At 46.0% G+C, this 17615-nt stretch overlaps 1 protein-coding gene across 1 annotated transcript; it reads left to right on the forward strand.

The window, feature by feature from the left end:
- The first annotated feature begins 344 nt into the window (after nucleotides 1-344).
- LOC119229227 (paired amphipathic helix protein Sin3a-like) lies at nucleotides 345-14677 on the forward strand. Its single transcript, XM_037489445.2, has 21 exons — nucleotides 345-654; nucleotides 3132-3348; nucleotides 3618-3794; nucleotides 3928-4034; nucleotides 4568-4949; nucleotides 5122-5373; nucleotides 5720-5872; nucleotides 5988-6140; nucleotides 6341-6427; nucleotides 6524-6642; nucleotides 6897-7122; nucleotides 7263-7379; nucleotides 7475-7713; nucleotides 7957-8140; nucleotides 8315-8912; nucleotides 8996-9165; nucleotides 9489-9662; nucleotides 9768-9860; nucleotides 10109-10203; nucleotides 12363-12570; nucleotides 13076-14677. Exons 2-21 carry the CDS (start codon nucleotides 3154-3156, stop codon nucleotides 13292-13294), a joined length of 3948 nt encoding a protein of 1315 aa, XP_037345342.2. The 5' UTR covers nucleotides 345-654; nucleotides 3132-3153; the 3' UTR covers nucleotides 13295-14677.
- Nucleotides 14678-17615: the final 2938 nt, after the last annotated feature.

The raw sequence follows: 17615 nt of genomic DNA on the forward strand, positions 1-17615 counted from the left end.
CCCAAATTAAATGAAAATGTATGTGAGACTAAAGCGACTTAATTTGATTAACTACCTGTATATGAAAGCACACAGACGTATCTTTTTAAGAGATACTTACACATGTTAATATATAACAAATACAGTCGACTGTTCTGCAGATCAGTATCTGTGTAAAAATAGAAAAAGAGAGGGGGCATGCCCTTAAGTTTGTGAAGCATACATTGGCTAGAGTCACCTCTCAGTGGTGTGGAACAAACATCCACCTGCAACGTACCAGGTGAGCACCATGGAGCCTCTGGTGCAGATAAACCTGCACTTGACATTACCATTTTTAACTAAACCAGTCGCCTATAACCAAAGACACTGGCTCGCCGCCCTTACTGTATTTGTTTTCATTCTGGAGATCTGACCAATCGGCGTTTAGACTGGGCGGAGTTTAGCCCGCCTTCTTGTTAGACACGCCTCTATGTTCAGGGAACACCGCTTCATACATACACTGTTGTTAGCGACATAGCCTCTACGGCCAATTTCATTTTTTGACATTCACACCGGCTGCCACTTCTTAGAACTTATTCTTTTCCGTCACGGACAGGTGAAGGCGCGGGTAGCGGTTTCCTGGCGGGCTCCCGATTTACTGGTGGGTCAAATTGTTGCTGGTGGCAGTCCTGCGAGGTAAGTTGAACTAGTGCTAGCGCGTTACCCCCGGAGATGCCCTGTTACTGATGGGGGTTGGTTGTTGTGCTAATGTAGCATTTTAGTTAGCTCCTATGTAACCTTGTAGAATACAGCAGGAAGCGATCGGGCACCCGCTACTATTTCTGTGATCACGTAAAATGTATTTTCACGGTATGTCCGTCTTCCAACAAAATTACATGAGATTACAGTAGCGGCTACATTAGCGTGCAGCGGCGGTGAAGTTAGTCAAGCTAGCGATGCTAGCACGCTAAGAGCGGCGAACATGTATTAGCTTGACATGCTAACGCTAAGCAGGCTGACCTGACGGGCAATTTATTTGTTGTTAGTTTCCTCTTGCTGCATGTAATTTAACTTTTGAATAAGAAAAAAGCGTTGATGGCGGTGAAGTCGCTTGGCTGCCGATCCAATCTCCCCTTTCCCGTCGAACTTCTCGCACAACTTGGCGTTAATGCGACGTTGACGTTACGGCACGGCTAGTGTTAGCCTGTCAGCTAGCTAGCGGTCTTTTTTTTTCCTGACGTGACGATAGCAAACTAGCATGGACTGACTTAATCACAGACTGCGTGACTTTATTTAACTACGCTGGTGTTACGGTTGTCCGCACGTTGTGCACTGAGCAGCCCGCTGTGTTGTGGCACTGTCAGCTGCGACGAAGCGCGGCTGTTTTTTTTTTCGTCCCAAGTCGATATCTCCTATTTAACGGAAAGCTAACCAACACGTTCAGCTCATCTGGACATATATATTTTTATACTATAACTTAAGTCCCCTTTACTGCGGGGCGGTAGGCGATGACCCGAGAGGTGACCAACTCGTCGTGTCGTCCCCGCTGTCAAGCATTTTAATTTCGCAGACGGTCGAGGATCGCTCGCCTGCCACATAACGTCGCGCTAGGCTAGGACGAAAGCCAACGGCAGCCATCAGACTAGCGAAAGCGGTCTACCCCAGAAACTGCCCGAGAACGGCTGGCGTTAAAGCTCAGTGTTTGGCAGAAAGGAGGGAGGGAGGGAGGAAGGGAGAGAAAGAGAGGGGGAGGGGAGGAGGCAGGGCTACGAGAGAGAGAGAGCGAGACAGCGCCTACATGCCTCTAGAATGTTAGCTCGGAGCTAAACGTTAGCCTTTCCCCACCCCTCGATAAAAAAAAATCTCGCCATCTTTTTAAAAAATATACATAACGTTGTTTAACCGAATTTGCTTCGCGTTTCGGTCAAAGACGCTGGTTATGCGGCAAGACGGCGACCAGAGACCGCCCGCCAAGCCGCCGTGTTTTCCGACACTGGTGGTGCAGGACAGCGAGGCACAATGTCCGCCCTCCTCTGCTCAACGACCGCAGTGACGTTTCCGTCAGGGAGCGTCTGCAAATGACTTTCCTCCGTGGAACGAGTCGTCCAAATGTCCTTAGAGCCACGCATGTCTTGCAAAAAATGTCTCTAATGAAAAAAAATCTATTTTCAACTGTTTATGTTTCTGTGTACGTATATACAGTGAATCATTTTAAAAATGACTTTACATATTATTATTATTATTATTAATACATTAACCAACTATTTGAAAAGGAAAAGGTATTTCTGGCTTTGAAAAAAAACATCTACATCAAGGGAAAATACTTAAGATTATTATGACTTATTAATTTAAATAGTCAAATGGATAGTTGGTAGCTTCATTGCATCGTAGTAACAGGCAGATGGAGCTCTTAAGAGAACATGCTGTCTACTTGAAGGATGGTCCCTAACCAGGTGAAGCATCCAGTTTGCTGAACAATGATGGCATGTCTATACAGTTTCCTTGCAGCTTTTCAATAACTTTCTGCATTCTGTTTCCCCCTAATTTAATTTCTGTGTGTTTTTTATTAATCGTAAGCTTGGTAAAAGCAGTCTCATGTGTAGGTAGACTGTTAAGCCCAACTGTACACAAACTAAACAAATCACACTTTTACATGTACAGTTTTACAGTGTCAGATTTATAGCGTTTCTCTTCAGTTAGTCTGTAACATTCAACAATTGTCCCAAACATTTCACCGGAGTTTTTGTTGGATTGACTCGTACAGAAAGACCTTTCCCAGTTTCCACAATGGTTTGAGTCAAATCAACACCTTTCTGACACAATCTGCACAAAACCTGAAATAAATTAATTACACTATAAGCGGAACACAATCCTCCGTCACACCCTTTTTAGGGAGCTAATTTTAAGATTGACATGTCACATTCATACTTTTATCATGGTCTAATCTTGATGTAATTGATTTTGAAATAATGCGTCTCTTTTTGCACGTCTTAAATTAAGGCCCTTGCTAGCAAAGGAAGTTGTGTATGTATCAGTGCAAATATCACTGATGACAACCTCAAAACAAGCATTAATATTAATTGATTAACAGTATTACTGTCTCTTGATTCTTTCTTTGTTAAAATATGTTCTAGTTATATTTATTTGCAATCTGCTTTTTAAACGTCATCCAGCCCCTTGGAGTATGCGTGTAAAATGAAGAGGCGCGTGGAGGACCAGGAACCAATATTTGCGCCTCAGCAACAGCAAGCACGTCGCCCCCCAGTTCAAGGCATTGCAGACAGCTTCCAGCACCGGGCCCTCGCCCCGGCCTCTTCCGTGACAGAGGCCCCTGCAGACAACATGCAGCCCTCCCCCGGCATCCAGTACTCCCTTCCCCAAGGCTACCAGGTATGATGGCATGCATGAGGCCGCCTCATCTCTTGAAATTCCAGCGCAAAGCTCATATTTTTGGGTCATTTATGTTTGTTTGGCGTCTCAGGAAATGACCAATCACGGCACAAGTGACCACTGTTGCTGTATTGAACGTTCTGTGGAAATACGGCAGTGTTGATGGTTTATACGCTTGCGTTAATACGCGGGTTTGTATAAATGTGAGTGAACAATTTTCTCCTCCAGCAAATTGATCCCAACATTCCCGTCATTTCTTGCATTCTAAGGTGCCCACAATGCCCCAGAGCACGAGTGGACACGGACACAACACCGCTGCTCCTCATGTCGGCCCCAACGCTCACGCCCTGGCGGTGCAGTCCCAGGGCCCTGCGGCGGTCCAGGGTCACGTTCATCCACCGGCACCCATGACCTCGGCCCAAGGACAGCAGTTTCAGCGACTGAAGGTGCTTAAAATAACGGGAACAGCCACTTCTTGTGTTTATGCGTTAATTAGATAAACCAATTAACTTCACGCTATCGTGTAAAGTAAGCGCTTGATTTGTTTTCTGTGGGTATCGCTCATTCTGTACTTTGTAGGTCGAAGACGCCTTGTCCTATCTGGATCAGGTGAAGCTGCAGTTTGGGAACCAGCCACAAGTTTACAATGACTTCCTTGATATTATGAAAGAGTTCAAGTCACAGAGGTGAGTTCCAATTTTATTGCCATTTTCAAAGTCCATAATGAAACACCCAAAAACGTAAACAATCTCAGCCGCTACTTTGACACATGACGGCTTTGCGTTTTTTTTAAAGCAAGTTATATATTATGATGTTCTGGACCTTTGCTTGAGGACGTTTCAATTGGTTCATACTGAACATCTGTAATGTAAACCCTGTATTCGTATCATACCTCCAGCTGTTTACTCTGTATAAAGTGTCCATATCAGCATTTCCTGCACTTACACTTCCTGCAGCCCCTTTTTCATCTTGCATGTATATAATATGTTCATAGGTTCATATATTCCTCATTCTATATGTATTTTAAATACGAGTCCATTCTGCATATAATTATTATAGTTATACTTATAACTGTGCACACTGCAGCTTTTCACCAGGTTACACTCATTACATGTGTGTGTGTGTAACAACAATATCGTTAGGTTTTGACCTTCAGAAACGTGACCCGTTGAAGACGGTTTCGGACACTAAATTGCTGTCGCTCCATCTGTCACCACAGCATCGACACCCCTGGAGTCATCAACCGCGTCTCCCAGCTGTTTAAGGGCCATCCGGACCTCATCATGGGCTTCAACACTTTCTTGCCACCCGGATACAAGATCGAGGTTCAGACCAACGATCTGGTCAACGTGACCACGCCGGGTCAGATCCACTACATCACCCCTCACGGGATCTCTGTTCAGAACATCCCCATGAGCGGAGCGTCCAGCCAACCCGCCAGCCACAACCAGCACCAGAGTCTGCCACAGGCCGGCCCGCACGCCGCCGCCACCACCACCACCACCACCACCACCACCACCACCAACACAGCCGCCACCCCCACCCCGCCGGCCCCCACCCCGCCAACCGCCACCCTGCCGGCTCCTAACAAAACCAGCAAGGTAGAGGACGCGCTTCTCTCTCCTTCCGCCGGATTGAGTGTCAGTGATCTGATCGTGTTCTTAGAGTTCTTAGACTTGAGATCTGCACGGTTCTCTATTTTTGTTTTTCCATGTGTAAAACCGAATGTTCACCAAATGACACGCATGCGCTCCTCCGTGTCGTTCCCTTCAGCCGATTCAGTCTCCGGCGCACACGCCCACCAGCCAGCCCAACCCATCCATCCCCTCCTACGCCTCACCGCGCTCCCCCTCCGTCCAATCGCACACACCCGTGAGCAGCACGCCGTCCGGTGGGCCGCCCCTCCAGAACAACCAGCCCGTGGAGTTCAACCACGCCATCAATTACGTCAACAAGATCAAGAACCGCTTCCAGGGTCAGCCGGACATCTACAAAGCCTTCCTGGAAATCCTGCACACATACCAGGTGAGACTATAGCACACCCACAGGTATTATTAGGATTTAATCAATGGTAGTGCTCAGCTTATAGAGCAGTAGAATTCCTTATCAATTCTCATATTTTTTTTAATTTTCTTGGTAAAACAGACGATTAATTAAAAGATTTTAACTTGCTTTTTTTGTCCTGTCTGTCAACAAATCGTCTTTCTTGAGCAACAATACAAAAAGTTCCAAAATATTGCAATACTCATCACTCATTTACTACCGGTTCCAACCACATTTCTGGTACTCAACCCACGTGTGCTTTTGCTAGAGAAAAGAAAATGGGACCCACAGTACTTTCACAACCTCATTTTGTGATAACATTTTCCAGAAGGAACAACGAAATGCTAAAGAGGCGGCTGGCAACTACACCCCGTCGCTGACGGAGCAGGAAGTCTACACTCAGGTGGCGAAGCTCTTCAAGAACCAGGAGGACCTGTTGTCAGAGTTCGGACAGTTCCTCCCTGATGCAAACAGCACAATGGTGACTACCGGAGATCAAATACATCTTTTAAATGAATACCTATAACAGGTGTCTGTAAACACTGGAGTGACTACTGTACATTCTATAATAATAATAATATGATCCTGTCCTTAAGCTGCTGGGAAAGACTACACCAGACCGGGTGGAGTCTGTGCGTAATGATCACGGCGGCACGGTGAAGAGACCTTTACTGAGCAGCAAACAGCGACTGAGCCAGAACGGCCTGCCAATCAGGAGACCACCTGGGGTGGGAGTCCCGCCTGTCAAGGTCAGCGCCGCTCTCTCCTGGTCGGCGGTTTGACTGAATCAGCGTAGACTGAACTTTGAACTGCGCTTGCATGAATCTGCCTGAACGGGCACGATGATAATATTCTCTTCCACTGTAACATTTACCATTTTGAATGAAAGTAAAGTTTTTTGAGAGGCCTGAAACCCAAATCATTGTATCATGTTCTCATACACTTGCAGAAAAAGCCCAAAATATTAGGGAAGGATCACAGCATGATCGAGGTGGGCAAACACAGCACCAGCACTGAAACAATGTTCTTCGAGAAGGTCAGTGTCCTGAATTTAAAATCCGTTCCTCGAGGGACCAGTTGGATTCATTTTAGTCTTGACTTTGAAATGTTTTTCCCTGTGATTGTCGTTCAGGTGAAGAAGGCTCTGCGGAGCTCCGAGGCGTACGACAACTTCCTGCGGTGTCTTCACATTTTCAACCAGGAAGTGATCTCTCGCGCCGAGCTGGTCCAGTTAGTCATCCCGTTCCTCGGGTGAGTTCGAAGATGCTCGCGGTCCGTCGCTCAAATGCTTCTGTCACTCGGCTGTTGATCCTCGCAGTCACATGATGACGCTGAGCTAAAACAATGGAACGAGTTACTCTCAGAGAAGATGGAGACGTATTATACAGCAGTAATTTACACATCATATGACGTACTTTGAGTAAGCGAATATTGATTCATAAATGTCCCAGTGCACAGTACTATCCGTATCTTTTTGCCTCACGCGCCTTGTTTATGTTTTTCAGCAAATTCCCGGAGCTTTTCACGTGGTTCAAGAACTTCCTGGGCTACCGAGAGTCGAGCCACGGCGAGTCGAGCCACGTGGAGAGTTTACCCAAGGAGCGAGCGACCGAGGGCATCGCCATGGAGATCGACTACGCCTCCTGCAAGAGGCTGGGCTCCAGCTACAGGGCGCTGCCCAAGAGCTACCAGCAGCCCAAGTGCACCGGAAGGACGCCGCTGTGCAGGGAGGCGAGTCGCTGCAGGCGGCCTGCTGTCACATTTGTGCCTGTGATCTCTCGTCACATTGGATCGGATTGTTGCATTCAGTGAGGTTCACATTTACCATATTTTCCTGATGTTTGTGCTTTCTCGCTTATGTGATCTTGCAGGTGCTGAATGACACGTGGGTGTCGTTTCCATCGTGGTCCGAAGATTCAACCTTCGTGAGCTCCAAGAAGACTCAGTACGAGGAGCACATTTACAGATGTGAGGACGAGCGCTTCGAGGTGAGGGAGCACCGCGAGACCCTTTTTTGAACCAAACCGCGGTTTTACACAAAAGACGCGCGTCAACAATTGTGCTGCGATTGCTCCCGCATCAGCTGGACGTGGTGCTGGAGGCCAACCTGGCCACGATACGAGCCCTGGAGACGGTGCAGCGGAGGATCTCCCGCATGTCGGCGGAGGAGCAGCTGCGCTTCAAGCTGGACAACACCATGGGCGGCTCCTCCGAGGTGATCCACCGCAAGGCCATCCAGAGGATATACGGGGACAAGGCGCACGACATCATCGACGGACTCAAGAAGAACCCGGCCGTGTCGGTCCCCATCGTGCTGAAAAGGTCTTTGAATCTGCTTTGTTGACTTAAGAGCCTCTGTGTCGCACATCTGGTTGACAATATGACTTTTATTCTCATTATTTTCTTATTTTTAAGCATCAATATTGTATCACCATTATTAGTGTGCCTCCTGTTTTTAGGTTAAACATCTGCCTCATGGCACTACAGATAAATAAATAACCACCCTTCACTTCCCATTCGAAAAGACTAGATGTTCTTACGCTTTTCTTTACGTCCGTGCTTCAGATTAAAGATGAAGGAGGAGGAGTGGAGAGAAGCCCAGAGAGGCTTCAACAAGATCTGGAGGGAGCAGAATGAAAAGTATTACCTGAAGTCTCTCGACCACCAAGGCATCAACTTCAAGCAGAATGACACCAAGGTGTTGCGTTCAAAGACCTTGCTCAATGAAATCGAGATGCTGTATGACGACGTGAGTAAATATGAAGCACTTTGTCTTTTTAAAGTTTTTAAGAAGGTTTTATTGCCCCTAAACCGCAAGTTAGTCCAAAGTTCTAAGTGTGTTTCACCTGTGGATATTTGTGCTGTGGGAATCTACTGAGAGGACTTCCCTCACCGACCCTCCCCCCCCGTGTTTGTCCCGCAGCGCCAGGAGCGAGCGTCGGAGGAAGCGGCCGCGCCGCCACTCAGCGGCCCCCACCTGACCCAGACCTACGACGACAGCCAGATCCTGGAGGACGCCGCCGCCCTCATCATCCACCACGTCAAGAGACAGGTGGGCATCCAGAAAGAGGACAAGTACAAGATCAAGCAGATCATCCACCACTTCATCCCCGACCTTCTGTTCGCGCGGCGCGGCGAGCTCTCCGACGTGGAGGATGAGGAGGAGGAGGAGGACGAAGAGGAGGAGGAAGAAGACATGGAGTTGGACCCCGACGGCCCCAAGAAGCACAACGGCCTGCCGGGCGCCAGCCCGTCAAAGTCCAAGCTCCTCTTCGGCAACGCGGCGGCCCAGAGGGCGCGGGGCGCCGAGGACGCCTACAGCGTCTTCTTTGTCAACAACTACTGGTACATCTTCCTCCGTCTGCACCACATCCTCTGCTCCCGTCTGCTGCGGATCTACGGCCAGGCCGAGAAGCAGATCGAGGAGGACGCCCGCGAGAGGGAGTGGGAGAGAGAAGTTCTGGGGCTCAAACGGGAGAAGAACGACAACCCAGCAATCCAACTGAAGATGAAGGAGCCATGTAAGTGACCCGGAGAGAAGCGGGCTTTGAATGTGATGCTCTTTGACCTTTCCTTGTTCTGATCCGACGCTTTGTACCTGCAGTGGATGTGGACGTGGAGGACTATTACTCAGTGTTTCTGGAGATGGTGCGTAATCTGCTGGACGGGAACATGGAGCCGACTCATTACGAGGACTCCCTGAGGGAAATGTTCACCATCCACGCCTACATCGCCTTCACCATGGACAAGCTCATCCAGAGCATCGTCCGGCAGGTCAGCATCCAACAACCTTTTTTTTGTGCTTATTTTCACCAATCTTTTATTCCTAAATGTATCTTGATGGGTTTTACAGAAGGTTGTGTTCAAGCCAGATCTATACATTTTATGATTAGACACCTTTTTGACATGGCTATACACAGTATTTTGTATCAAAATGATCTAATGTTCAGGGCTTTGTTTACACCTGCATTTAAAAAACCAAAATGTATTTTAATGAAACGAATCAACTATGGTATCTATTTAAATTCATATTAACAATAAAATGGTCTTCGGTGCCGATCGGATCTCAACGAGCTCAAACCTGTCGCCCTCCACAGCTCCAGCACCTCGTCACCGACGACGTGTGTTCGCGCGTCACCGACATGTACCTGAGCGAAAGTGCCAACAAGGCCACGGGGGGGCCTCAGTCCACGCAGACGTCCCGGGCCGCGGCGGAGGGGGCCTACCAGCGCAAAGCCGAGCAGCTGATGACGGACGAGAACTGCTTCAAGGTGGCGCCCGGCAGCCCCCCCCCCCCCCCCTTTTGAACGCCGCGGTTTAAACGCCGCCGGTGTTGATTCTGATGTTGTTGTTGTTTTTGTGTGGTTTTTTTTCAGTTGCTGTTTGCGAAGAACCGAGGAGCCGTCAGTCTGTCGATGGAGCTGCTGGACACGGAGGAGGAGAACTCGGACGAGCCGGCGGATGCAGAGGTACGAGCCGCTAGAGCCGGCAGCTCGTTAGGGGTTAAGTGGCAAAGACGTCGTCCCCCCCCCCGTGGCAGCTCACTGTTAAATGAGAGAAGTCCTGCTGTGTGTTGGCGCCTGGTTACGTCGGCGTACTGCACAGAGCGGGAGGAACGACTCCGGCTGCTCCTTCAGTGGAACAATTAATTAACTGACTGATTGATTGATTAATTAATTAACTTAACGGTTTGTTGTGCATCCTCTCGTCTCCACAGAGGTGGTCGGACTACGTGGGCAGATACCTCAACTCCGACTCTGCGTCCCCGGAGCTGCGCGACCACCTGTCCCAGAAGCCCGTGTTCCTCCCCAGGTGAGGCCCCCTCGCCCCCAAATCCTCTCCCAGCCATGTGTCCGCTCGTGTCTGCATACTTTCTACCCCCCCCAACCCCACCCCCCAGATGCTCTAGTTGGTGCAGACGAACCAGCTGCCAAACACGACTTATAAAACACAGAGGCACTTCTGCACAAGCTCTTTTCTAACCGGGCATCAGAACCGCCTCTTTTTCCTTTTCTTTTTTTTTCTTTTTTTTTTTTCAAAGTAACGGACGAACATCGAAGGTTTAAGAAGGTCCATTTAAAAAAAAATTTAAAAAGAGAGAGAGAATAAAAAGCTGTGGAGCTGGAAGAGGCCTGAAGATTGCACTTTACACGGCCGTCTTTTTAAAGAGAGAGAAAAAAATAATGGAATTTATTTATTCATTAATTCAGTTCCTTTTTAACAGGGAATTTTATTTATTAATAGCAAAGGTTTTTTAAAAATGTTTTTTGGCCTGATCATGGGTTTTGAATAGCAGACAGCTATGAGGAGTTTGATTCTTTATATTGTATTGAATTTAAATGCTAATTTTCATTGTGTAGAATAAGAACTAAAGTCATCGAATGCACAAACTCGAAGCAAAACGAATGGGTTCAACCTTTTTCTTTTTTCCTTTTTGATTTTTCTACGATGTCTTTTGCCCGAGTTTGAGAGACTGAAGCCGTTGTGTCGGACCGGACTTTGTTCTGAGAGGACAGCGATGTGGTTTCCCCTTTTCTACCTTATCATGCCCTTTTTGTTTGTGATTGTATCCAGATTAAAAAAAAGGTCCTGTATTTGGCTGTAAAATGTTCAAATGTCCATTTGTTCCAAGTCTGTTATGCTCAGTGTTATGTTTGTAATGATTTTCGGTGAAAACGGTCGAGCTCTCGTCGTGACCTTTGGTCGCGCACGAGAGGTTCCGCGTTCCACCGCTTTGACAGACATCAGTGCTCATCATCAAGTTTTTAAAAACTCTGGTCAAGCACACCATCTGCAACACTTGTACAGAGGAGTAGGGTTTGTAAATAAAATGATTGTCTAAATTGTATGTTCATGTTGGTGTATTTCTTTTATCTATGCATGGAGGTGTGCTCGTGTCTCCAGGTGTCATCTATTGCTGTGTTTGTTTCTTTGAGATGGCTGTCCATAACCATGAACATTTCTTTAACAATGTTAAAAAAAAAAGGCTTTTGAAATATTGCCCTAAGTTTGATCTTTTTTTCAACCCATGGCATAAATCTGGTACTATGATTTATCAGTGGGTCACCCACATCTTGTCCCTTTTTTTTTTTTTTTTTTTTGGTTTTCTTCTATTATTTTTCTTCAAATCTATGAGAGATCAGCAGCACGAAAGGTCAAAAGACTTCCTTCTACACAAAAGTCTTCATTGGCAGCAAAAAAAAAAAACCTCAGTTTATTTTTCCAGTTGTGTTGGGTCTTCATCTCATGATCATAACACTCTGTACGTCGTTTGGTGAACATATGTGCACATCAAAGTATATTTCCCAGCTCATATATTTGGATTGGTTTTCCTATCGGGCAGCAATTTATTTTTTCCCCTGTTTCTAACAGTTTTAAATTGGCCTCATGTCTTTTTAAGTGGAGCCCTGAATGCAAAAATATGTTTGAGTCCCCGCTCACCTGTACTCTCAGTGGTAAGTACACATTTAAAACTTTCATTCAGGTGGGGTGATCATTGCATTTCTGCCAAAGTTTGTTAATGAGAAACGATGTGGCTGTGCACCGTACAGAGATCTATATCTATATATATATATATATCTATATCTATATATCACCGCTGCCTCTGCTGCTCTTATAGATCCACATTTCCCTCCAATGATTTGACTAATTCAGTCACTCGGTGAGTTACAATGCATGGGTTTAAAAAAAAATATATGCACTTTATTTAAAGGGACAGTCCTCTCAAACTGCTCTCAGATTTGCTTACTGTCATGTGTACTGTGCCTGAGAACATTGTTTAAGAATCTCACAGTGCAAACTGTCTAATTTAAATATGTTGTGTAACAAAAACAAGCTTTTTACACACTTTTTTTGTGCAAACTTTCCCTGTAAATGCGTGTTTTTTTTTTTTTTTTTTTTTTTTGCACAATCCTCATGGTCGCTCACCGCTGTCAACTTGTCACCCCCCCCCCCCCCGCCCCACCTTCCAGGAACTTGAGGCGGATCAGGAAGTGCCAGAGGGGCTGGGAGCGGCTGCAGCAGCAGCGGATGAAGACGGCGCCCTCGGAGAAGCCTCCGGACGGCGAGCTGGAGCTGGAGAGGCCGTGCATGTTCAAGCTCAACTCCTACAAGATGGTCTACGTGTGCAAGTCGGAGGACTACATGTACCGCCACACGGCGCTCACACGCGCCCATCAGGTGAGGACAGGAGGTGGATGTAGTTTTTGTCCCCATTTTCCCTTTTGGAGGATGGGTGTCATCAGGTGACTTCCTCCGATGAGTAGAAGCTTCGAGACAATCATGTGCACACGAGGCTTTAACTTATGAAACGGGAGGCGATTTAGGTACATTTACAGGATGAAGCTGTGGTTTCCTTTGGTCGACGTATTGGGGTCACATGACAGGTTTTTAGTTTTTGGATATCTCTTTGTATGCGTCCATAAATCCAACATGCTCTCCTTGTTTTTGTGATGTATAACTGAGGCTGTGGGTCATGTGTGAACAAACCCCTCTGTGGGACCTCCAGAATCCAGAGAGCAATGAATTGGTGGAAGTCAGAGCTCGTTCATCATGTGGTGAACGACGCCCTCTACTGACTAATTTGAAAAGGTTGAATCACCATGTGTTTATTAGAAGTTCTACGGTCTGAGTGAACTGGCCTCCCAGTAGCTGAGCTGTGTTGTTGTTGTTGTTGTTTGTTTAGTCCCAGCAGCGGGTCAACACGCGCCTGCACCGGCGCTTCCACACGTGGCTCGGCGGCTGGGCCGAGGAGCACGTGAGCGCCGACACGGCCGCCGACAACCGCAAGTGGCTGATGGGAGAGCGGCGAGAGGGCCTGCTGCCCTGCACCACCACCCGCTGCCCCGAGGTGCTCCACTACATCCCCGTCAACAGGTACCGGGTGACGTACAGAACGCTGTAGGCTCCGCCCCCTTCTCTTCTGCCCGCCATGGCGTGCACGCCGGGTAGCCCCCGCGAAGGGATTCCTGCGCAGTCGGAAGCCAAAAAAATCCCGGGAACTTTGTGCAGCCTCTTTGAAGCTCGCGCTGTAGTTTCTGTGAAGGAGACGCGTCGCCGTCAACAAAGAAGCCAGAATTATATTACATTACATTATATTACACGCAGGTTCTTTTTAATTTATTTTTTAATGTATCACACTCCTCCTCCTTTTGAAGAAATTCACAATTGGAACAACAAAGGTGGTCGTAAGCATTTCATTCTTTTGAGAACCACAACAGACACAGAAAAAACGGCCTCAGTGCGGGTTTCCATGGCAACGGGTTCAGCCTGTTTTTTTGTTTAGGTAAAGGTGCAGTGAGGCACTATATATATAATATATATATATAATATATATATATATATATATATATATGCTCTGCAGCAGTGTGTATATACCGTGTACGATAATTTATGGCCGCCCAAACATTTCTGTGTAAATATGTTGTTTACATCTAGATCTCTTTTTGTTCCTTTTAATCCGATGGCATCGACGTGTAGCATTAACACACAAGCGCGCGCACGCACACATTGTGAATCAGCCTTTAGCTAAATGCGCAGAACACTCTGTGTTTGGTGGAGAAAATGTCCTTTTTTATACCTTCAGTCTTTGGCCTCGGCGTCACTCGTGGTTTTGAGATGATTGAATGTAGCAGAGCTGTAATCTTCTTATTAAAAGTATATGTTGTTTCACATGTACTGAAGCCCAAACCGTACCTTTTTCCTCGTCTTCAAACTTTACCAAATGGTCGATCTTCCCTCCCAGTGTGTGTGTTTGTGTACAGACGGTCTGCATTAGAACCTCAGTCATGTGACCTGCGTGCAGTTCACAGGTGAAGCAAACAAGCAATAACGGCTCCTCTGTTTGTGTTTCTGGCTGAAATACAGACACAAATGTGAATGTTGGATTCCCTTTTGCAAAGAGGGACGTAAACAAAGCATTTTTATTGCCTTTTCTCGTCCTGCAGCTTGTTAAATGAAAGTAGAATGCGCCCCAGTGGTACCGCAGGTGATGTTAGACGCCTTCGGGAGGGTGTGAAGTTCTGTGTTTCTCCACATTTGATTCATCAATGGAAGCGGACGCTACCAGCTACAGACAATCCTGCAGACAGTTTAATACTTTTTACTTTTGTATTTACTGCGTTTTAATAAGGAGAACCACAGGACGTCCCCCGGGGAGATGCTTGTACATAAAGACATTGTTTGTACCTCGTTTTAATGTGACTTTTAAGATGTTGTACATGAGTGTTAGTTTGGTGTTTGGCATTAAACTCCTTTTGAATCCACACAAACTCGCTCCAACGCTTCCTGCTTTTTGTCCTCTGTGACTTTTCTACGAATCTGCCTTTTTTTGGCCTGAACCAAACAATCCAAAAGTGTGATTTGTCATAGAGATGCAAAAAAAACCGTTGAATGGAGACGAATCATGCGGCCTTTCTACGTCCCACCCACCTCCTTTGTTGTTGTTGTCAAGCTACAGATTTTATTTATTTATTTGTATTTATAGCAAGTGTCGCTATGAATGAGAACACCAGAAGCCAAACGTGCTGAGTATAGAGAAACTATAGATTGTGGGATTGAGGGCTGATAGTTGGCGTCTCCTCACAGCTCCGGTCACAAAGAGCCTCTGTGAGGAGGAGGAGGAGGAGGAGGAAGCAGCCCTCTGCTGCCCCCTCACATGGCTTCAATTTGCCGTGACTTGCAGCAGCAGGTCGGAGCAGGACAAGGAGGCTCCTTATGAACGCAGGTCTCTGGTCTGTGAGGACCCTGCAGGAACATGGTGGGCTTTAAAGAGATGTTTCTGGACTCATTAAGCGTTGCGCAGATGAAGCAACACTTGGCTTGTGTGTAGACTAAAGTTCACTTTGAAGACGTCCACATGTGAGTCAAGTGGACCTTGTTAAATTCTAATTCAAACACCCTGCTACAATAGTACAATATTTGCTGAGGAAATATCTTGTCTTTCTATTGAAGACCGTGGGTTCATTATAATTAAGAGTATATGTTATTTATTAATCCTAATTATTCCACCTTAATTGATTTGACCTGTTGATTACGTACAAACGAACATAAAATCTAAACCTTTAATCGACTTCCTCAAATCGACCAGCGTATGTGCTGTCGTTGCCGTCATCACGTCCCTCTTAACCCCCCCCCCCCCCGCCCCCCCATTTATGACTTAAGAGGGGCTCCATTCGTTTCCGTAGCAACACTTGTAGGCGTCGTGTTGCTGTTTCCTATACAATGAGCTGCTGGTGGTACCTGAGTGAAAGAGCAGCTTTGTCTCCAGTTTTCTCTCCGGGAGGCAGGCGAAGAGGAATTAAAGTGGGGGGGGGGAGGATATATTATTAGTAGAAGTACCTCCAGAAATACTTTGAGTATCATCTGTGCTTCCTCCGGTTCAATGTCTGATGACTTAGAGAACATCATTACCTCATTTCTACAGCCCCCCCCCCCACACCCCCCATGTGTAAGATGTGAACAGCCAGAGTTATGCTTCTTTCAATATAAAAGCAGTACGTTTTCCCAAATGCAATCAAACAAAAAACAATTAAAAACAAAAACAAATTGAATGAATGAAAGGAACTAAAAGCAAAAAGTGACGTCAAACTGAAGTCAAATTGAGGATTTCTCCTGAAAAGGTATTTTTCTTTCATAAAGATGTTTTATTTGAAAAAGAACTTGACCATAATGAACTCGATCAAACTGGTGCAGCAGTGATCCGGTCATAAGTTCATCAAAATATAAATGTATATATTGCTCAAAAATATATTGGGTCGTCATTTTGCTACAGAATAAAGTTAAATAAAGTCCACATTAATTAAGGGGGCCCCTTTACAAATCAACACCTTCTAAACTTAAACTAAACTATTTTCCAGAGAGAAAAGGTCTGATTAGTTTATTCTCATTTTGCAATTGAGGTCCAAGGAGTCTAATTTGTCATAAGTTATCTAAGGTTTTACTAAATATTTGGTTGAACAATTCCTTCCACTTCACTGAGAATAAAAATGTTTTAGATATTTTGATCAAGATGCATTTATTTGGTTTCATTCATGAAGTAAATGTGTTCATATTTTCAATACAAATGATTTTTCCAACGTACATGGTTCACCTGCGTTAGATCACGGAGAATTTAAGATGACGGAATAAAAGCGTAGTGAAACACACTGGGCGCGGCTACAGGCTTTAAGACCCTCCAACCTGAAATCTTTGAGCTTTTATTTTGAAATGGTAAGTCAGGACCCTCCTGCTTCAGTGTGAGCAGCTCATCGAGGTGACGAGCAGACCCCGTCCCAGTCTCTCCGTCCTCCGTCCTCCCCAGCTGCTGCTCACTGGGACCTCTAAAAAACTCCCAAACCCCGGAGCTCAGTGGACCGCCGCTCACGCACCACCGAAGAAGAGTTTGAAGGTACCTCTACAACAGGTGAGCCAAATACTTAACGTTTCCTTTTGACATATTTTGTGAGGAAATGTGAAAGTTATGAAAAGGTGCTCGTCTGCTTTATTAAAACTGTACTTTTAACAAAAGATGGTTCTTCTCCATTGTTTTTTTCTAATTGATATCCTTGGGATGCTATTTTAATGTACTTTAAAAAAATAACTAGTTTGAGTTCAAACTCTGTGAACGTGATCTCCTTCCATCGTCTCTACTCATGTGTTTTATTTTCTAAAGATGTTCAATATTTTAAACAAATGTATTTGCTTTTGTGTTTTTAACATTTATCAACTAGACAATAAGTGGGTTTTATATCTGTTTAATTCATGAAATACACATTTTTGAATGAAAAAAAGTGAATAGTAACAGTTAGAGAGAACCAATGTTACATTATATTAGACAAACACACATGATATCAAAGCATATTGTTTGGTACCACAAAGTCTCAGGAGTGACCCAAGTGACACCCTCGGGTTCATTATATAGTGAAGCAGAAACGGACCATCATCAGCGTCCCTTCTGTCTCAATCGTACCTGACGAAACTAAACCTGAGAAATGTTACTGGAAAGAAAAGCTGAGGACTGAAGCCCGACCCGGCGCGCCCCCTCCCAGGCTCCTGCCTGAATGTGGGCAGTGTTCAGGCGCGATGGAAAAGCCGCTGTTTACTCAGTAATCCCCCCCCCCCCCCCACTCCACCCCACTCCCTCGCCCCGGTGTCGTCAGTGCTGCAACAACGTGGGCTTCAGGAGGACAAATCTGCTCTGAGGGTCTCTGTGGGAGTGGACCTCAAAAAGAGGCTGAATGAGCTCA

Source organism: Pungitius pungitius, chromosome 4 (genome assembly GCF_949316345.1).
Source record: "Pungitius pungitius chromosome 4, fPunPun2.1, whole genome shotgun sequence".
Lineage (NCBI taxonomy): Eukaryota > Metazoa > Chordata > Actinopteri > Perciformes > Gasterosteidae > Pungitius > Pungitius pungitius.